This window comes from Lissotriton helveticus, chromosome 3_1, assembly GCF_964261635.1.
Source record: "Lissotriton helveticus chromosome 3_1, aLisHel1.1, whole genome shotgun sequence".
NCBI lineage: Eukaryota > Metazoa > Chordata > Amphibia > Caudata > Salamandridae > Lissotriton > Lissotriton helveticus.
Window position 1 is genome coordinate 311887311 of NC_136061.1, and position 23016 is coordinate 311910326.

The 23016-nt window shown below is 51.7% G+C and overlaps 1 protein-coding gene across 5 annotated transcripts in view; it reads right to left on the reverse strand.

Moving 5' to 3' along the window:
- RPH3AL (rabphilin 3A like (without C2 domains)) overlaps positions 1-23016 on the reverse strand; it is a 959424-nt gene that overhangs the window by 62288 nt on the left and 874120 nt on the right. For all 5 annotated transcript variants that reach the window (XM_078679864.1, XM_078679866.1, XM_078679867.1 and 2 more), the window contains one exon: positions 21518-21625. In XM_078679864.1, coding sequence (XP_078535990.1) covers positions 21518-21625 — 108 coding nt within the window. The remainder of the gene's footprint in view (positions 1-21517; positions 21626-23016) is intronic.

The window sequence follows — 23016 nt, forward strand, 5'->3', positions numbered from 1 at the left end:
CTGGTACCGCGGGCGGGGCTCTTCCTCTCCGGGGCCTCGCCGGTCAGCCTCAGTCTTCTCTGCTCCGGGCTTCCCTTCTCCGTGGAGCCCGGAGCACGACCAGGCCCACCCCCGTCTTCCCGGGCTTTGCCTGGCTTCCGGGTCGCGCTGCAACCAATAGCAGCGCGGCGCTGGGGGGAGTGGAGGCGGGACTTCCGGGTCGCCGTAGGCAGAGCGGCGGCCCGGGGGGAGGCTTCACGATTCTGGGCAATGCCGGGTGGGCACCGGCTTCCAGTTAAAAATATGAAGCAAGGTGCCACTCGCTCGGCCGGCAACACAGCACGCAGGCAAAAGCACCCAGAGCGCTCTCAAGCGCCACATGAAATTTAAAGCGCTCCCTGCGCTAAAATGGCAATTTCAAGCGCTATTAAGCGCTGGGTCACAGCAAAGCGCTCTCAAGCGCCAAAAGGCAATAAAAAGCGCTCCCAGGCGCTAGGGGCTAATAAGCCCAGCAGAAGTCCTCCTTGGTAGGCAGGGGGGGGCAAGGCTGGGCCAGGGGCCAGCTCACTGGCCCTCCAGGCAGGGAGGCAGTCCAAGTGGCGGTTCCTCCTGGCCCCAGCAGCAGCAGCCCCCTCAGGATCCTGGAAGAGAACAACATCTGTGGGGACACAGCCCCATTTTTATACAGTGCATTCCTTTGTCTGAAGGTGCAGGGTGGGGGCGGAACCAGACGCAGCTGGTTCTTGAGTACTCTGTTTACCTCAACCACCCTCTCTATTCACTGGCAGGGCTTGGGTCATTTGACACACCACAGGGGGGCGGAGCCAGCATTGTGTGGGGAAAACCCAGCCCATCCAGGACACAGGTACACTCCTCCCACACATCACTCATGCTAATCTCCCTCTCACCACCGGGCAGACCCATCCAGACTTCCTGGAGCCTGGCATGCCAGCCAGCTCCAGCCAATCACACGCCAGCACCCTCACAGCACACGTACAGCCATGTCTAGAAATGGCGCTTCCCTACTAGACACATACATGCTGCATACACCATCTCGCAGCATTCACTCTCACGAGTTCACACATACCAGACTCAAGCCTGTACACCCCACGCATCAGGAACTACCAGGGACACATACATTCCCCATGCATTCCTATGGGCGGGCAGGCCTAGCTCAGCACATGCACTCAGAGTGCGCACGCACTTTCCACTGGGACACAGTGAAAGTGCGCAGAATCCCTAAAATCACCATTGACAGGTCACCATTTCACGCAAAAAGTCTAGGGGTGAACCTGCCCTAAGGGCCCAAGTCCAACAATGGGTGGGTCGGTAAGGAATCTATCCCTAACTAATGTCTCTTACAGATATATCGTTACACAAGTAATAACTTGTGCATCTGAAAGAGACACGTTAGTGATAGATTCCTTACCTTAGAATAGATACCCCAGCAATACCAACCCCGGTGGTGGGTCTGCGAACCAATAACCACACCAGAAAGTCCTGGAGAACAGAACGGCCAAAGAAGCCATCCCTCCGGACTTGGCTGTCGAGGCAGTAGTGTCTTGCAAACGTGTGCAGCGATGCCCACGTAGCTGCCTGACAGATGTCCTGTAAGGGCACTCCCCGGCCCAGGGCAGTTGTAGCCGCCGTGGCTCGGGTGGAATGAGCCCGCAATCCAACAGGGGGCTCCTTTTTAGCCAAGGAGTAACATGCCTGGATACACAAGATGATCCACCGGGAGATTGCCCTCTTGTGCACCGCTTTCCCCTTCTTAGCGCCCACATAACCAACAAAGAGTTGGTCATCCACCCGGAACTGGCGTGTGCGATCCAAATAGAACGAGAGCGCATGTTTTGGGTCCAGACGGTGGAGCCGCTCTTCCTCTTTAGAGGGATGCGGCGGCGGAAAGAAGGTTGGCAAGGTGATAGACTGCCCGATGTGGAAGGCCATGACAACCTTGGGCAGGAAAGATGGCTTAGTACGCAACACAACCTTGTCCGGATGGACAGAAAGGAAAGGAGGAGTACAAGAAAGGGCCTGGAGCTCACTCACTCTCCTGGCAGAGGTGATGGCAACCAGGAAAGCAGTCTTCAAAGTAAGAAGGCGGAGGACAGTTGTGAAGTGGCTCAAAGGGAGCGCACATCAGAAACGTAAGAACAAGGTTCAAGTCCCACTGAGGCATCACAAACGGAACAGGAGGAAACGTGTGTGTGATGCCCTTAAGAAAGCGATTTACAATAGGGGACTTGAATAAAGAAGGTTGATCAGGCAGCCTTAGAAAGGCTGAAAGGGCAGAAAGGTAGCCCTTGATAGTGCTCAGAGCAGAGCCCTGCTGGGCAAGAGAAAGAAGGAAGAGAAGAACCTCAGAGAGAGGGGCAGCAAGAGGATCCACAGCCTTTGCTGTGCACCATGCCACAAACCTGTTCCACCTGCAGGCGTATACCGACTTTGTGGAGGGACGCCTAGCTGCCAGAATGACGTTACAGACTTCAGGAGGCAAGTCAAATGGCCTCAACTGTCGCCACTCCATCTCCAAGCATGGAGGTGGAGACTGGACAGGTTCGGGTGGAGGACCGTCCCCTGCTGCTGCGACAGAAGGTCCTCCTGAAGAGGCAGACGAACAGGGGGATCGACTGACATACTGAGTAGCTCTGGATACCAGTACCTTCGTGCCCAGTCCGGAGCCACAAGGATGACTTGTGCCCGGTCGCGCTTGATCTTCTTCAGCACTCTGGGCAGAAGTGGTATAGGCGGAAAGGCGTACAATAGACCGCAACTCCACTCGCGACGAAAAGCGTCTCCGAGCTAGTGCCGCCTTGGAAATTCCAACGCGCAGAACTGATGACATTGCGCGTTCTCTTCGGTGGCGAATAGATCTAACCAAGGCTCTCCCCATCGCTGAAAGAGGCCTTGCGCCACGTCCGAGTTCAGACGCCATTCGTGATCCATCATGTACCGACGGCTGAGCTCGTCCGCCCTGGCGTTCAGAGAACCTGCCAGGTGTTGAGCCACCAGGGTCACGCCCTGGCGTTCCAGCCACTGCCAGAGGCGCAGAGCCTCCTGGCAAAGGGTCCACGACCCCACCCTGCCCTGTTTGTTGCAGTACCACATGGCGGTGGTGTTGTCCGTGAACACCTGCACTACACTCCCCCGGACAGAGGGGAGGAATGCTTTCAGTGCTAGACGAATCGCCCGCAACTCCAAAAGGTTGATGTGGAGCCGGGCCTCCGCCGGAGACCAGAGGCCTCTGATCTCCGCCTCTTCCATGTGGCCTCCCCAGCCCTGGAGGGACGCATCCGTCACGACTACGGAAAGTAAACTCACCACTGCAGCTGTCTCGCAGTGCCCTCCGAGATCAGGACGTGGTCGGACAGGTTGCCCTGATGCTGGGCCCACTGAAACTTAAGGTCCCACTGCAGAGCCCGCATCCGCCACCTGGCGTGATGCACCAGAAGGATGCAGGAGGCCATCAGCCCCAGAAGCTGCAGCGTCAACCTGACCAAGACCCGGGATAAAGGCTCAAAGAGTGGAATCAGAGCCTGAATATCTCGGACCCGCTGTTCGGGAGGATAAACCCGAAACTGCGCAGAGTCCAGAACCGCTCCGATGAAGAGGAGCTTCTGAGAGGGGCACAGGTGTGACTTTGGCACATTGAGGGAGAACCTCAGCTGGTGCAGGAGGTCTGCCGTTGTCTGGAGGTGGCTGACCACTGTTTGGGGCGAGCCCGCCTTCAACAACCAGTCGTCGAGGTAGGGGAAGACTGAAACCCCAAACCGGCGCAGATGACCTGCGACCACCGTCATCACCTTTGTGAACACCTGTGGGGCGCTGGTAAGGCCGAAGGGGAGCACAGTAAACTGAAAGTGCTCGTGGCCAACCGTGAACCGCCGGTGGGCCGGCAGGACGGGGATGTGGAAATAAGCGTCCTGCAAGTCCAACGCTACCATCCAGTCTCCTGGGTCCAGGGCGGCTAAGACCTGAGCCAGTGTCAGCATTTTTAACTTCTCCTTCCGGAGGAAGCCGTTGACGTTCCGTAGGTCCAAGATAGGGCGTAGGCCCCCTTTGCCCTTCTTGGGTACCAGAAAGTAGTGGGAGTAGCAACCACACCCTACTTCTGGCCCAGGAACGCGCTCGATGGCCCCCTTGGCCAAGAGGGCCGTAACTTCCTCCTGCAGAAGCTGCAAATGGTCCCCCGATACTCGGTGGTACTGCGGTGGCATGGCTGGAGGAGTTGCCTCGAAGGGGAGGGAGAAGCCCCTTCGGACGATTGGCAGCACCCACCTGTCCGACTTGACAGTGCGCCAGTGGAGGAGGTGATGGCGAACCCTGCCCCCCACTGGCGTCATATGGGCCTGAAAGCACGGACTAGGAGGGTTTTGAGGCGGATGCTGCGGGGGAAGGTGTGGATTGACATCGCCGTTGTCCCCGACCGCCGCCACGGCGGTTTCCACGGCCGCCACCGCGTTGGGTATTACCCTGCGGAGCGTGGCTGGCAGCACGTGTGGGTACACCCCTTCCGTGGCCACGAAAGGAGTGAAAGGCAGCCGATTGCTGGCGCGGGGCCGAGAGGCCCAAGGACTTGGCCGTAGCCCTGGAGTCCTTAAAGCGCTCAAGCGCATGGTCTGGCTTGTCGCCAAAAAGGCGACGCCCATCAAACGGCATGTCAATGAGTGTATTCTGGACATCAGCCGAAAAGTTGGCGGACCTCAACCAGGCGTGGCGACGAATCGCCACCGTTGTTGCCATCGCTCTGCCCAGAGAGTCGGTGGTATCCAGTTCACACCGGATCGAATAACGTGCCGCATCTCGGCCTTCCACAAGGGCTTGGCCGAGTTTAGCCCGTACCTCCAACGGGCATTGTGGCAGCACGTCTGCGACCGTGTCCCACAGAGAGTGGGTGTAACGGCCCAAGAGGCACGCGGTGTTGGAAGACCGCAGTCCCAGACTCAGGGAGGAGAATACCTTCTTGCCGTATTGCTCGTACCTCTTGGATTCCCTGTCAGGCTGCGCCGACGGGAATGCGGTCTGGGAATTTGAGGCCAGGATCAAGAGGCTCTCAGGGGTGGGGTGGGTGGACAGGAAAAAAGGGTCGCCCGGGGCCAGGCGGTGGCGTCTGGCCACGTTCCTATCTACAGGCGAACCTGTAGCTGGCTTGGACCAAGTGCCCAAAAGAACGTCAGTCAAGGCCTTGTTAAACGGCAGCAGAGGCTCGGCTGAGCAGGACTGCGGCGTAAGGACCTCAGTGAGGAGGTTAGTCCTCACGGCCGCAACGGGGAGCTCAAGGCCCAAGGCCTTGGCCGCCCTCATCAACACCACACTATAGGTTGCCCCCTCCTCCGTAGCCACGTCAGGAGGTGAGACAAAGCCAGTGTCCGGCGAAGTGTCTACACCACTGGCATCCCCCAGGTCACCTGTCCAGTCCTCCTGGGACCGACACTCACGGGTCAGAGGATCCTCAGACCCCTCCCAATACTCCTCATCACCCATCTCCTGGTACTCAGGGTTAGAAAATTATGGGGGCGGTTCATGGAAAGTAAACTCTCCGAACGGCGTCGGAACCGGGTCGAGGGAGGCATCGGGGACGGCGGTGCCCGAGGGCGGCGCCGGGGGTGACACCTGAGGGGTCGGCGCCGGGGAGGTCCTTAAGTCCACCGGCGGCGACCCGGATCCGGAACCAGATCCAGTGGGGCCCGAAGGCGCCGGCGGAGTCGGAGCCGAAGCACCCGACGGCGTCGGGACCGAAGCCCCCGACCCGCTAGGCCCCCCAGACGGGTCCGCTGGGCCCGAAGGCGTCGCGGAGCCCGTCGGAGGAGAGAGGGACCTCATGGCCATGAGGAACCGCTCGATCTCCTCCTGCGCCGCGTTAGGCCCAGGGACCGGAGGGTATGAAGCCGGACGCGGCGCCTGCGACTCCGACGGAGTCGCGCAGGCGGTGTCACCAGAACCTCTGGCCGCGTCGCGCGAGCGTCGGGGGGAGTCGGAAGAGCGATGACGTCTCTTCAACTTCTTGTGCTTACCTGACGACTTCGACCCGGAGGAGTGATGTCGACTCCCGGAGCTCCGATGGCTCCTCTCCCGCGACCGGTCCCTCGACCTCCATCCGGACCGGGACCGTTCTCGGCGCGTGGGGCCGACTGCCGGAGTGCGAGTCGCTTGCGGGACCGCTCCCGCCTAGCTTTCGAAGTCAGGGCCCGACAGTCGGAGCCGGTCTTTTCGTCGTGATCGACGCCGAGGCAGTGGAGACACCAACGGTGAGGATCGGTGACCGACATCAGTCGGTTGCAATCCTCACAGGGCTTGAAACCTGGCATCCCTACTGGCACCGTTCAGAGTCGAAGACTTCGAAAAAGGGTGATCAAAAGATCAAAAAAGTTTAGTCAAAAAGTGACTAAGGTACCACTTTTTCCGGATCTGCGCTGCTGGCGCGGAAAAAAGAAGAACTGACGTCAGCACGCGGAGGCGGCGTCTAAGTACTCCGACTACGTCATCACGGCGCCCACGACGGACGCGGAGCCGCAGACGACGCCTACCGACGCGCAAGGGTACTGCTACGCAAAAAAATTCCGGATCCAGTCTGACGCCTGGGGATATTCTAAGGTAAGGAATCTATCACTAACGTGTGTCTTTCAGATATGAGGAGTAGCTCAAAGCTCAGAACTTTCGCCACTATTATTCAATACCTACATACGTCCCCGGTGGAGGTGATTTCCCAATGTCAGTAATAATTACAAATGTATGCTGGCAATACTCATGTTCATATCTGATACTAGAATAATCAAGAACAATGCTTTAAGTTTTCACAGGGTCTTAGACACACATCCTTCAAAGTGAGGGAGACATTTCTGTGTCAAGACAATGACAGGCTGCTTGGAAAAACAAAGATAAACTGAGCAGTTAACACACTATGCCTGTATGCCTGAATGGCTCCAACAATAAGTGGATGATTGTAGGAATCCTTTGATATTTGAGTTGATAACTGGGCTAGGAGACCCCCCCCCCCAAACACCAGCATAGAAAGTAAAAATCCTGGGATATTTGTATGAAACCGAGCTCTCTTTCATCAACAGATTAGTGACAAAGAACACCAGTTTTTGACTGATTATGCTGAGAAGGGTCATTCCTTTGTAACAATTAAACCACAAAATTGAACTTACAAGAGCTCTATTACTGTCACGCATGCACTCCTGAAGCATAGGCGAAGTCAGTGCTCCAAAGAACAACACTCTGAAACACTAGAGATTGCGCAATCAAGTGGCTAGGCTCTTCTCAAATCTGAGAACATGACCATATTACTCTTGCTCTGAAAGACATTTACGGGCTCCCAGTAAAATAAATGAAACACACCTGAAAATTCGGTGTACTATTTTTAAGTCCTTAAGAGGAGAAGGCCGCAAGTACCTTCAAACTATAAACACTACCCCCAACCCCCTCCCCACCACCACCCCGGGCTGTTGTTTGCAATCTCAGATCTTGCAAATCAGGACTGATCTATTAACCCAAATACAGGGTCCGAAATAAGAAAGAAAACCCACTAAAGAAGAGGAATATGTGAAATTCCTTGGGCCAGTGCCTGCGAACACTACTCACCTCAGTGTCTTTGAAAAAACCCCATTGAAAACAATCCTTTTTTAAAGAGACTTGTGCTGATGTTCGTATGGGACAACCTCCCCTTCATCTTACCTGAGACTTCATCTTGTCCCCTCCCCCAACTAAGGAACTTTCAGGCAAGTGGATATGTATTACTACATCCCCAGCATTCTCAAACGTTGTTGGGTCTGCCCCTGTCGAAGTAGGGGTATGAAATGGCATTTGGCGACCTGCTTAGAGCAATACAAATCAGTCATTTCGATAAACTGCATTATCTACTCATGGTCTGTGTTTTGTAGCATCATTGCAATTAAGGCCCACATTTCTAAATCAGGGGAGGAACCAGCCTCCAGTGGCGGCTGCTACCGGACCTGGTTGGTGGAATGGGGGGAAGACGACGAAAAAAGAAGAAAATAAAACCACTTACCTGTAACGGAGAAGTGGAGAAGTGTGGCTCAATGGTTAGAGCGGCAGACCCTGATGCAGAGGTGTAGCCTGGGACCGGGGTTCAATTCCCCGCCTCTGCGGGTCTTGGGCTCAAAAATTCCATGGACCTGATCATTCTCGCCTCGGTGCCTATTCCAATCATGGAGTCCCACTCTGCAACTCTGGGCAATAGCTTGCTTAATCTCCACAACGGCCCCCACAACGATAAGGATGCCTGGCCTCCACCTTGGGGGTGCCGAGGAGTGGACACCTCACAGGGAAAGCCAGGATGGGTTCCACAGCGGTATTCGTACAAGCGCCTTGAGACCCTTGCGGGTGAGTAGTGCGCTATACAAGTATCAATTTACATTTAACGGTTGGGCCGCCGCCTCTTCTAAGTCATCTTCCTTCTTCCTGCCCTCCCAGCCAGCACAAGAAGCACTGGGGCTCCCAAGCTCCCCTGAGCCAATCACAACACTGCAATGTAGTGTTGTGATTGGTCGGAGTGCTTTGGTTTGGCGCTATGAAGGGGAATGGGTGGCTTTGCATGTTCCACACCAAGCTGTATAATACACCCTGGTGGGGAAGATGCAAGGTGCGCAGGACTATATGGCCAGCCCAAGAGGGCCGGCCAAGCAGTCAGGGGCACTTAGGGGGTGTAAACCCCTCCTCCCCCTGCTCGGGCCAGCCCCGCCCACCCGAGAGCCACTGACTAAAATTGGAAAATTTATATTATAATAACAATAGTTATCATTTTATTTTTCCTTTTGTGGAGGAGCCGCCACTGCCAGCCTAACTGTAGTTTCAAAAATACCACAAAGTAGGTTGATGCATAGTTTTCCCAGACACACTCTTCAAGAACCTTTTGATTGCATTTCGATTATTTTGAGTTATGTGCTGATGAACTAAAAGAAACAGAAGAAAGATTAAGAATTCTTGTTTTAGAGTATCGATTACAAGTGTAGAGCACACGTGCTATCACTATCCTAAACAGCTATTTAGCAAATCACATTTGTAACGTTCAAAACAAAGATTTGTCAACAGTTAAGCAATTGTGTATGTGTTGCAGTTTGCTGTTCTAGAATATAAAAAAAAACAATAAAAGCGGTAAACATGCCATCTAAAAATGGCGACGGCGACCAAAAGAAGTGTTTTCCAAAACGTTAAAGGCTGATCCTTTTTAAACTCTACCTTTAATTGATTTTTTTACATTTTGATAACTGCAATTAAACATACGGCGGCTGCACTCCTGGAATACTAAAATACAAAGTAAAGCTGTCTTCACTTACCTCTGCCTGGCCAACCTAGAAAACATTTAGCTGAAAACATCCTCTAGGAATTCCTTAAAGAATCCACAATTATGTCCCTCAGTCTTGTTAATCAATAACCTAATAAAGACTTTAACCTGACCGAGCCGTAGTCCAGGGAGGGAGTCTAAGTCACAAAAGTCTATTTTCTTTTTTTTCACAACTCAATTTTATTGTGGAAAGCCGATACAGATCCGACGTCATATTGAGTGGCAGCAAAAGATAATGACAAGCAGCACTGATTTCAACATTTTCCATAATAAAATATCTGCTTTGGTGTAGTAAACACATTACAGAGAAAGGAGAAAATAAAATCTTAACAACAAAACAATAGTGCCATAACAATATCGCCGGAGGCCTCGAATAATTCAGACATGTAGAAAGAGGGAATTTAATACATACATATATTAGGTCAACATCCATAGCGCAGCAAAATACCATTAACCCAACAATTCTTCCATAGCAGAGACCGAAGGAGGAGGATCTAAGTCTAGTCCCCTGTAATCCGCCCACCGCTTCCTTATGTTATAGTGTTTCTGTGGGCAACCAATTGCTGCAAAAAACGGGATTTCTAGACCCATACCAATGTCGAGTCCTTTCTTCCAGGTCGCCACCAACGAAGGAGACTCACGCCTTCACACGCTAGCCACATCTCACTTAGCCAGCGTGAGGCAGAGAAACAGTAAGTGGTGCTTATATCTATTGCCACCTATTATATGAAGCATGAATAGTCGAGGTGTGGGTTGAATGTCCCAACCCAGGGCCACCAAAAGGCACGGAGCAACCCCCTCCAAAACCGTGACAAGGACGTACACTGCCATATTGTGTGGAAGAAGTTGCCCTCAGTCGCCCCATATCGCAAGCACCGAGGGGACGCAATCAGCCCTGCCCGCCACAGCTGATATCTGGTGAAGTACACCCGAAGCAGGTACTTGAATTGGATCAGCAGCAGGCGGGCAGCTATCGCTGCGCCACGCGGGGATTTGAGCACCTCCACCCAATCATCCTCCTCAAGGGGCCTTAGGTCTTGCTGTCAGGCCTCCAGTGTTTTGTGTAGTGTGGTGGGGGTATTATTTATGAGTGTATGGTAGATCTTTGTGATTTTGTGATTCCCAGATCGCCCATAAAGACTTTGGCCTTGATGGGGTTAAATTCAGGTATAGTATCTAGCTGCATCAAATAATGGGGAGAGGGCATGTCTCAGTTGTAAGTACTTGTAGAATTGTGTGTGGGGCATATTAAATTCCGTCAGTAGTTCTTGGAAAGATTTCAATCAACCTCCACGTATAACTGCCCCTACTGTAGGCCAATGGCCTCCAAACCCAGATAGCTGCATCACTCGGGATAGCTGACCATTGCGCCATAAGGGCGTTCCCCCTCGTCAGTTTACCCTATCAGCCCATCGCACGCATCACTCGTTTCCAGACCGCAAATACAGTCTTTTTCGCAAGAGGTAATGCCTTAAGCTGGAATATAGGATCTGGTGTAGCGACATGGCCCCCATTCACCAATGCTCCACTGCATATGCTGGGTCTCTACAATCTCTATACCACCAGTCTTTAAGGATCCATATGTGTGAGGCTGAATGATAGGCTTGAACATCCGGAGTGGCAATACCGCCACCGTAGGTAGATTGACAGCAGGTTCTCAGAGCGATTCGTGACGTTCCTCTCTCCCAGAGAAAGCGAGCAAGGATTGTGTTTAACTGCCGGAACCAGGTCGGCAGTAAGTAATAAGGGTGGTTTAAAGCTGATAAAGCAGACGGGGCAGGGACACCATTTTGAATACAACAGATCTGGCAAGTAATGAGAGCGCTAAATGAGAGCATACGCGAACCTGGTCTGCCGTTTGCGCCCACAGGAGAGCCAAATTCCTATCCCATGAAATAGATTGGGATGTGGATAAAAAATCCCCCAGATATTTAAAACGAACTATGGTGACTGCTTGAGACCAGGCCCCCAGCTGATCTCTGCCGCGCTACGGACACAGATACGATTTGCTACTATTCATGTAGAGATCAGAGGCCTCCCCGAATATCTGCATGACCCGAAGAAGACACGGGTGGGTCACCTCCGGTCCGTGAGGAAGAAAAGAACATCATCCGCGTATAACGCAATACGGTCAGACACCTCTCTCGACCACTCAAATCGATCCTTACCCACGACGCCAATGGTTCCATGGCCAAGGCAAACAAGTATGGAGAGAGGGGGCAGACCTGATGAATGTCCCATGGAATAGTAGAGGTGCTTGAGATGGAATCCCCGATCCTAAAAGAGGGCAATAAGTTGGTGTATAGCAGCCGTATGAGTGTTAACAGGCGAGGGCCAATATTTAAGCGACTGAGCAGGGTGAAAAGATAGACCCAACTAAGCAAGTTAAATGCTTTGTCCACAACAGCCAGAAGGAATTCTGCAGGCTCCCCCAAGTCGTCCACTGCCGCAATAGCACTACGCGTTCTAAAAATATTGTGGCGTGTAGCCCGGCCGGGCGTAAATCCTGATTGATCAGGATGTATAAGATCTGAAAGGTATGGGACAAGGCAATTTGCGATTACCTTGGCTTCCACGTTTAGAAACGAGATTGGACGATAGAATGAATGAAGTCCCGGTGGGTGACCTGGTTTGAGGAACACTACTATTTCGGCGTGCCTTCAGTCCCGCGGGAGGCAACTGTCTTCGGCTGCTGCATAAAGGGCCGCGAGGTACGATGCCATTAACTGGAACTGGTTATATTTGAGAAATTTGCAGGGGAAACCGTTAGGGCCCGGCGCCTTGCCTGAGGTCATGCTAGCTAGGGCTGTCTGTATCTCATCTATCGACAGTGGGGCATCTAAGACATCCTGTGCCGTGTTTGAGAGTTACCGTGGGGGAAGATCGTCAATGAATTTATATATAATGTGAGCAGACAACGTCTCCAGGGAAACACATAGGGTGCTAAAATATGAAGGAAAGCTAGTTAGCTGTGGATCTGTAAGAGTCACTCCCTCGGAGTCCTGTATCATTGGGATTGCCAGGGGCTGAACTGACTGTTGACACAAGCGATGAAACATAGCACTCGACTTATCGCCCCACTGGTATATCCAGCTACTCGTCGCAAGCCAATAAAGCTGTGCCTTGTCCAGGAGCTCGCTAGTATATGTTTGTGGAGCACTGAGCAGCTGTCTACGCGCAGTGCCCCCCCGAACCCTTGACTGCTACATTCCAGGTCTTTCAGTCTGGCCTTGGCCTGAAATAACTTCTCCCGACGTTGTCTATGTCTCGCTGCATAGAAGGCAATGTCTAGCCCTCTAAGTGTAGGCTTCATAGCCTCCTACAGTGCCATAGGGGAGGAAACCATCCCGGCATTGAGTGAAAGATAGTTGGTAATGCATGCGTGGATCTGCATCCGATACTGCTTATCCTGAAGGAGGGAGAGGCGCCATTGGAACGATGATAGCCTCGGGCCCAAGGTCAGCTGAATAGATATAGGTGAGTGATCCGATAGACCTTGTGGCAATATCTCAGCGTATTTTAGTCTAGGAACATGAATTTCTGACATAACAGATAATCGATGTGAGAAAATGACTTGTGTACGCTGGAAAAATATGTGCCTATTTAAGTGCAGTTAGGTGCATAGCCCGCCAGGTGTCCGTCCAGCCCATGCCCTGAATCATGGGCGAAAAACCACCACTGGGTCAGGGCTCCCAACAGCAAGGCTTAGCCACAAGCAAGTAATAAACCAAAAAAAAGTGCCAAAGCTGTATATAAATCAAGAATCAATTATCACAAAACATCCAAACTAAACAAAATGTTTTGATCTCACATCTGCGAGTCGATTTAATCCTTTATTTTGAATGAATGATTTTTCCCTGAGTTTGATTTGTAATTTCACTAAATTTACATTTCCTAAGACCTTATGTACACAACGACCGTCCTGATCTTTTGGTTTATTACTTGCTTGTGGCTAAGCCTTGCTCCCCCACGCAGCTCCCCACCCCGACTGCAGTGGTATCGTAGCGCTTGGCTTTCAGAGCGATTTGAGCCTTGCATTGCTCGTACTTTCAAACTGTGCTGAATTTACTGCTTTGATATCGTAGCGCTTGGCATTCATTGTTATTTCTGACTCGCATTGCTCACACTTTCAAACTGTGCTGCATTTATTGCTTGCTTCCTCCTCGCATCGCTCGCAATTTTAAACTAGGCTGCCATTAATTAGCCGTGCTGCAGAATCGAGTTAATTGAATTAATTTCACTCGAACACGCTTGTTGATATCTGTTGCTGCCGGATTCTAGAAAGTGTCATATGTGAAGCACGCAGTTAGCGGGTCCGCATTGTGCTTTGATTTATTTATCTATTTAACTGTTTGTGAATACATGCTTGCATAGCGTAGTACTGCACAATCCAACTTGGTTATTTGGCTAGCAGCCATTTTCACGTTTGTTGTGGTGCCTCCTTGCTCGGACCTACACCCCGCCCTCGGCCTCCCAGCTGTACCTCCCTCACCACTATCCATTTATGACAGATGCATTCGCGCGCAGCGTTTACGCGCAGCGGTCGCGCCCTATGCGCGCCGAAGGTGCGCCAAAGGTCAGCCCGTCTACGCCCTTCCGCGCCTGGACAGCGCCCAGCGCCTGTCCCCCTGGTCCCCGCCATTCCCAACCCACTAAAACCACGTATGATGCCGCAACTCTCTACGCCCTCAACCCCGGACGCACACCACAATGCTGCCAAGCCACCCCAGGACGTACCCACGGCCCATTCGCCTGCCTCTCCTGCAAGTACAACTGCTTCAGGACCCTCACCAAACCCACCCCCCCCCACACAACTCCGACTCCAACCGCCTGAAGTGCATCCTGCTTAACACCCGCTCAGTCCACAAACACGCCACTGAACTCTGGGACCTACTCGACACTGCATCACCGGACATCGCCTTCCTCACAGAAACATGGATGAACACATCATCAGCACCCGACATCGCCATAGCCATACCGGACGCTTACAAGATTATCCGAAAAGACCGCACCAACCAAACAGGAGAAGGCATCGCCATCATCCACAGGAACACCATCAAAATCACGACCAGCTCCGACGATAATCTTGCAACAGCCGAACATCTCCACTTCCAGATCCACACCGACCCCAGGACCACACTTAGAGGCACCCTCATCTACAGGCCTCCTGGCACCCGCACTCAATTCTGCGATGACATCACGGACTTCGTCAGCCCACATGCCCTCGCCTCCGAGAACTACATTCTTTTAGGAGACCTCAACTACCACCTTGAAAACAAACACGACAGCAACACCACCACCCTTCTAGACAACCTGACCAACCTCGGACTCAAACAACTCGTTGCACCCCCACCCATGCTGCCGGACACACACTCGACCCTATCTTCACTTCCAGCAAGCATATCACCTTCGATCACACCACAGCTCTCCATTGGACGGACCACAGCTGTGTTCACTTCAGCTACAAAACCACCCTGAACCACAACCGCCCACAACCTATCCCTCGAAGAAACTGGAACAAAATCACCTCCGACGAACTCCTCACATCACTCAACCAAAACACTCCCACCCTCTCACTGGACCCAAACCAAGCGGCCACCAATCTCAAGCAATGGATCACCCTCAGTGCGGACAAATTAGCACCCCTGAAAAAGCACCAGATCAAATCAGCCAACAAAAAGGCTCCCTGGTTCAACGATGACCTTAAAAAATCCAAGAAGCTATGCCGCACCCTGGAGAAAACATGGAGAAAAAACCCTACCACCGGCAACATGGCCACCCTCAAGGCAGCCACCTGCAAACACCACCAACTGATTCGATCCGCCAAAAAATCAGCATTCAAGGATCGTCTCGACAACAACTCCCACAACAGCAAGGAACTCTTCAACATCGTCAAAGAATTCACCAACCCCACCGCAGCATCTAACGACATCACTCCCTCCCAAGACCTCTGCGATGCGCTATCCTCCTTCTTCCACAACAAAATAGCCGACATCCACAACAGCTTCGAGAACACCCCCAGCGATCAGCCCTCCCCACCACCCTCAGTTCCTAATCCGCCAACTAACATCCTTAGCAATTGGAACCCAATCACCACTGAAGATACCACCCGCCTAATGAACTCAATCCATTCTGGCTCGCCAACCGACCCCTGCCCCCACTACATCTTCAACAAAGCTGACTCCATCATCGCACCCCATCTCCGTGACGTCATCATCTGCTCGTTCAACTCTGCCACCTTTCCAGATAGCTGGAAACACGCCGAACTCAGCGCCCTCCTGAAGAAACCCACAGCAGTCCCCTCGGAACTCAAAAACTACCGACCCATATCCCTCCTCCCATTCCCGGCCAAAGTCATTGAGAAAGCCATCAATAGCCAACTCGCCGCATTCCTTGAATCCAACAACTCCCTCGATCCATCTCAATCTGGGTTTCGAGCCAAACACAGCACCGAAACCGCCCTCATCGCAGCGACTGACGACATCCGAACACTACTTGACAACGGAGAAACTGTGGCCCTCATTCTACTCGACCTCTCCGCCGCTTTCGACACAGTCTGCCACAGCACCCTTATACAACACCTCAGCAACATCGGCATACAAGGAAAAGCCCTGGACTGGATCATCTCATTCCTCGCTGGGAGAACTCAAAGAGTTCGACTTCCCCCATTCAACTCAGAGGCCACTGAAGTCATCTGTGGCGTACCACAAGGATCTTCACTTAGTCCCACCCTCTTCAACGTTTACATGAGTCCCCTCGCCTCCATCGCGCGTCAACACAACCTCAACATCATCTCTTACGCCGACGACACCCAGTTAATCCTGTCCCTCACCAAAGACCCCAAAACAGCCAAAACCAATCTTCACGAAGGCATGAAAGAAGTAGCCGAATGGATGAAACATAGCCGCCTAAAACTCAACTCAGACAAAACTGAGGTGCTCATCCTAGGATCTTCCCCCTCTGCCTGGGACGACTCTTGGTGGCCCTCCGCATTGGGCTCAGCACCCACTCCCACAGACCATGCACGTAACCTTGGCTTCATCCTAGACTCCTCTCTCTCGATGTCCAGACAAGTCAACGCAGTCTCATCCTCTTGCTTCAACGTACTTCGCATTCTCAAAAAGATCTTCCGCTGGATCCCCCTCGAGACAAGAAAGACTGTCACCCACGCACTGGTCACGAGTCGACTGGATTATGGAAACACCCTCTACGCCGGAATCACAGCAAAATTACAGAAAAAACTCCAACGCATCCAAAACGCATCAGCGAGACTCATATTAGACGTCCCTCGCCAAGATCACATCTCCGGACACTTAAAAGACCTCCACTGGCTTCCCGTCAACAAAAGAATTACTTTCCGCCTTCTCACCCACGCACACAAAGCCGTCTACAATCTAGGACCCGAATGCCTCAACACTCGACTGTCATTCTACAAACCCACCCGCCAACTAAGATCGTCCAATCAAGCCCTCTCCGCAATCCCGCGCATCCGAAGATCCACCATGGGCGGCAGATCATTCTCATTCCTTGCTGCCAAGACCTGGAAATCACTCCCCACTCACCTCCGCCTTACTCAAAACCACATCTCCTTCAGAAAAGAACTTAAAACATGGCTATTCGACAAATAATGATCCCCTCCCCAAGCGCCTTGAGACCCTCTGGGTGAGTAGTGCGCTATACAAATGCTCGAACTTGAACTTGAACATTTACATTAATCACAACATAAAAAGCCACAAATATTCTATACATTTTCAATCAAAATTCACTCATAACTCAATCATCCTATCACTCATACAACCACAGACATCAAATAATGAACAATTTACACTGGAATGACACTATTCACAGAAAGCCATATATTCGATTTTTCCTTTTTTTGAATTATAAAAATCAATTTTGTATAACTTCTGGCTATAATAGTCTACTCGTTGCAAACTCGCATTGTTAGGGAATTCTCATCAGGACCAGAATCTCTAAACTTGAGAGTTCGTGTGGCTGATTTCAATGGGCAAACCCCGATGCTCAGTCAAATTTGTGTATTGGTTAGAGTTGATCAAACTGTGGGCTAGCTCTGTAGGGCAGGAGCAAGGCGATACAATAGTTTTAGTCGCTTCCTTTTTTCCTTTGGAAACTATACAGCGTGTGTGCGGGCTTTGAAGACGCTGTGAGTAGCTGTCGTGGTGTCTGTCTTTTTCAATTTGAGGCAGCACCGAGTCTTGTTGTTCTTTCTCCTTGATGCGTCGTTTGCCGGCTGATGGCGACGGGCTTCCGGGTCCGCAAGGGATCTCCCGAGATCCCTTGCGGACCCAGAAGCCTGTATCGTTTCCAAAGGATAAAAGGAAGCGACTAAAACTATCGTATCGCCTTGCGTGGCACCCCAGGGGCTTTTCCCTGCATAGTCTGCTTGGGGGGCCAACCCCCCTCCTGCAGGAGATCGAGGAGGGGGTGGGATACCAAGCCTCACCTTACCTTGCCAGTGCGAGCCTTGGACGGGGGATTGGACCTCTATTGCTGCTTCTATGTGCCTGTGAATTGGCGAGCTGACCGGGGCAGCTGCTGGACTACTACTACTTCAGAGGAGTGTCAAGAGGGGCCTGGTCACATTCAGCCATTGTTCCACCCCTGAACTCTTGGGCCAATATTTGCCAGAAACTGGCAGGTTTGCGCGAGTGGGATGGCACTCGCTAGGGGAGGGTGGGGGTGCCTGGCTCACGGAAGCGGCTGAATAAGTTTCAGTGCGGCTTGTGGTCGTGGCAGCCCGCCCCCTCCCCTCCGGCCGATTAATTCAGCTATAAGAGTTGCGGAGTACCAGCAAATCGCTTTGGACTGTATTGCGGAGACTGAGCTTGCTGGGCTCGGATGCAGGAGAACTGCAACTTATATATCCTCACAGCATGGCCAAGGATAAACCTACTGGAATGGCGTCCAAACAAAGTACAATCAATAAGTTTACCGGGCGGTGTCGCAGGGGCCGGGCTAAGGTGATACTGACGCAGCTATGCCCAACAATGCAGCACTAATAGCGGCAATCACCCAATCCCGGGAGACTCTTGAGGCCAAGTTCGGGCCCGTTGGCTCCGACGTCATTCTCCTTCGACAGGACCTTCTGAACGCCGTGCAGCGGATTACAGAGACAGAGTCCCGGATCTCCACTTTTGAAGACACAGTGACCGGCCTTCAATAGAAACTTCACACTCTCGAGACACTAACGAAAGACCTGGCTATGAGAATGGACGATGCGGAAGGGCGTGCTCGCCGTAACAATCTTCATTTCATCAGATTTCCCTAGGGCTGAGAGGGCAGCCACATCGAAGACTTTCTGACCAGATGGTTGCTGGACTGGCCCCCCCAGACGCCGTCTCTCCCTGCTTTATAATCGAGTGTGCACATCGAGTGATGCAGAGGCCACCACCTGGTGCACGCCCCGGCCGATAATCCTAAGACTCCTCAACTTTAAAGATTGGGACATCATATTGCAACAGCCGCGCAGGGGCGAGCCCAAAACCCTGATCACTGCCACCAAGAATATAGGTGGGACCTCCCGTCGCCCACAGCGGCAGCAATTCTGGGGCATAGCACTGCCAAGATCCGGGGCCTCAGGCGGGGGATTGGACCTCTATTGCTGCTTCTATGTGCCTGTGAATTGGCGAGCTGACCGGGGCAGCTGCTGGACTACTACTACTTCAGAGGAGTGTCAAGAGGGGCCTGGTCACATTCAGCCATTGTTCCACTCCTGAACTCTTGGGCCAATATTTGCCAGAAACTGGCAGGTTTGCGCGAGTGGGATGGCACTCGCTAGAGGAGGGTGGGGGTGCCTGGCTCACGGAAGCGGCTGAATAAGTTTCAGTGCGGCTTGTGGTCGTGGCAGCCCGCCCCCTCCCCTCCGGCCGATTAATTCAGCTATAAGAGTTGCGGAGTACCAGCAAATCGCTTTGGACTGTATTGCGGAGACTGAGCTTGCTGGGCTCGGATGCAGGAGAACTGCAACTTATATATCCTCACAGCATGGCCAAGGATAAACCTACTGGAATGGCGTCCAAACAAAGTACAATCAATAAGTTTACCGGGCGGTGTCGCAGGGGCCGGGCTAAGGTGATACTGACGCAGCTATGCCCAACAATGCAGCACTAATAGCGGCAATCACCCAATCCCGGGAGACTCTTGAGGCCAAGTTCCGGCCCGTTGGCTCCGACGTCATTCTCCTTCGACAGGACCTTCTGAACGCCGTGCAGCGGATTACAGAGACAGAGTCCCAGATCTCCACTTTTGAAGACACAGTGACCGGCCTTCCATAGAAACTTCACACTCTCGAGACACTAACGAAAGACCTGGCTATGAGAATGGACGATGCGGAAGGGCGTGCTCGCCGTAACAATCTTCATTTCATCAGATTTCCCTAGGGCTGAGAGGGCAGCCACATCGAAGTCTTTCTGACCAGATGGTTGCTGGACTGGCCCCCCCAGACGCCGTCTCTCCCTGCTTTATAATCGAGTGTGCACATCGGGCTCTGATGCAGAGGCCACCACCTGGTGCACGCCCCGGCCGATAATCCTAAGACTCCTCAACTTTAAAGATTGGGACACCATATTGCAGGGATGGACTGGGTGTGGCCGTGTCACTGCCGCTTGCCGGCAGCACCATATTGCAACAGCCGCGCAGGGGCGAGCCCAAAACCTCGATCACTGCCACCAAGAATATAGGTGGGACCTCCCGTCGCCCACAGCGGCAGCAATTCTGGGGCATAGCACTGCCAAGATCCGGGGCCTCAGGCAACACAGCAAGCAAGGCTCCCCCGCCGTCCACCGTGGCTCGACCAAGTCGCCAGAGCGTAGAATCAGCCGGCAAGCGGCAGTGACACGGCCACACCCAGTCCATCCCTCCACCGCTGATTCCCAAAGGAAGGTCGTCCTGCAGGAGCCCAAATTCCGCGCGGCCGACCGTATTGTCTAAGACCGAGAGGACACCAAGGTACGCGGTCGACAGGATGGCCGCGGCTTGAGTTAGCCACTGAGACTCCCACGGCAGCAGAGATCAGATGCACATAGGCGGAGGGCCCAAATCACCGCCGCAGGCCCTCCTACCTGCAGGGCCGGACTGGGAACCACAACCGGCCCTGGCAAAGTGCTCGGCCGGCCACCCTCCCCATTCTGGGGGGCTGGAGGGGCCGCAGAGCACTTTGCCGGGGCCGGTTTTCGGACGAATTTGGTACAGGGCCGAGCGGGCCTGTAACAAAAACGGCCCCTAGGGGCCCAAAACCGGCCCCCATCCGTGCGGCGCACCAGGGGATTGCCCGGTGCCCGCTATGGCCAGTCCAGCCCTACCTACCTGCAGGAACGCTGCTCCGCATGCAGCGCCGGCTGTCCCCAATGACCAGCGCTCGAGCTTCCGCTCACCGGCCCCTCAATACGAGAAGTCGGCAGCCCGGCTCACGAAGGCCGCACACCTCCGGTTCCTGCAGCACCCACCATGGACCTTGATCTACACTCCGGAGCAAGCAGCGACTGTCAGTAAGTTGTAAATGTAAATGAAGTCTCAAGCGCATAGTTCAGTAGTGGTAAAAATGCGTCAGGATAATTGAAGGATTTTGAGAGGGCTACAGGGAACTTGACTACGGGGCATCCTCCATGTTAGACCACCAAGCCGACATCCACTAAAGTAAATCCTCTATGACCACTGGTGCGTGATTACCATATTAATTGTAGTCATGTATATTTTACTCAATGCCAGGGAAAACCATCACATGCCCATCCATTGGCATTTAGCTTGATGTCCCCTCACCAAATAACCCTTCTGTCTGTCCCCAAAATGGAAGCACCTTTTTGCCCCATATCGCACTTCCAATTCTGGCCTGCCCACGCAAGCTGTTCCCAGTAGTTGTGGGGTCCCAGCCATTGGGACACTTTTAATCATGGAGAGAGGATCCTTCCCGCACTTCAATTCCAGAAGCAAACCTTACTCAATATATTCTCGCCTTCTTTTGTCTGAGGGGGCTACTTCAACTCATGCAGGAATAATGTAACATGTATAACATTTTTAGATGTGAATTCCTTTTTTTTATACCTTTATGCACAGAGATGAAGTGGCAGATCTTTCATAAAATGGCCCAAAAGTAGAAGTGCTTGAACTTCTCTATTCCATTCTGGCAGCTACGCTTATATCAAATTAAAACACAGAAGAGTGCAGTGCATTGGTCTCTGTAAAAAGATTAGGTATTAGATTTTTTCTTACCAGATTCTTTGCTGTATTTTCTGTTTGGCTGTGTCTTCGATTCCACCAAACGAGACTTGTCATCCATACTAGACGAACTACATTCAGAGTCGCTATCACTAGAATCCACTGCAGGAGTCAAAAAAAATTCAGTCACTTAGACTAAAAGGTTCTATGTTAATAACAGCCAAACACGCAACTTTACCATGTTATCACAGGAAGCACAAAAACATAAAATGCAACGGTAGATAGGCAATGCAACGCTCCTCCAGTGTGATATTTCACTGCAAATACTTAAAACCGCTTGGTATGCATCTTGAATTACATTTTTTTCAGCATGATGGCTATATTCCTTCTTTAAAATCCTTTACTGCTTTCAGTCCAGTCGCTTATGTTGGAAAACAGCCCCAAGCATTCACTATTCCATAAAAACGTTACATTTTTGAAATGTTTACAAATGTGTTTTTTCACGCTGCTGTGCACAATGCAAAAGAGACAAACAGTGGTCATCTGCAGCGCGCGGAACGATATCAGACTTGTGAAGAAGAACTGGGCTACAGCTGACCTGGGTCTTCATTTTGCTTTAGACTTGGAACGATTTTAGATAAGATTTCACGTGCCTACATTTTGACTGGGGTCTATATGGGCAGCCAGAGGAGAAGCTTGTCTGTGACGACATTGCAGAATGTTGATGCTGATTTTATTGAAGACAACGAGGCGAACATTATGCATTAACCTTTATTCACTACTTCGAACAGCAAACACTTCAAATAATCCGGAAAAAGAACACTAAACATCAAACAACAGAAAATAGAACTCCACAGTCCAATAAAAGCCTCCTTTCCATCTTCTTCTCAATCTTTTGCTGCATTCGCCTAACAAGGTCTTTCTCCTTTGTCCAAAGTCAACAATTAATTCTCTGTAAAACAAAAATATAATTTCAACTTTTACTGCTCATTTTCACATTTCCTATTTATAGTCTAGAAATAATCTTCCTTTAGTTAAAAAAAACAAAAAAACTCAAAACATACAGGGAGGGAGGGGTGGGATAATGCTAGCCTCCTTATCTTTAATAAAATCCTGATCCTCTATGGTGTGAAACTTATGAGAATCAACATGTTACGGCAAGACAGGAGGCTAGCATCCAGCATGTGCAGAGCCTTTCAACACCTTTCTGGAAACATGATCTGAAACAAAACGTCCTAAACACTCACATTTTACCAGTCCGCTGCCTTAAAAACGTCCTCCATTCTTCCCCCATTCATAAAAACTCTACTAGCCAGTGCATCTCTAACTGAGGGTGCCATAAACACAGACAAATCTATACCCGACACCTTTATCACTGACTTCACCCATCTAGCTATGGGAGCCGTTGAAACACCCTGGTACGGTACGGTCTCACATAAGAAATTAACAGTTGATTCCTTCCATCACTTTTATTCTCCAATACTCCAGATTCATATTCCTTAAAAACATCTAATCACACCGAATTTTGGGTAATCATCAATTCTTGGATAAAA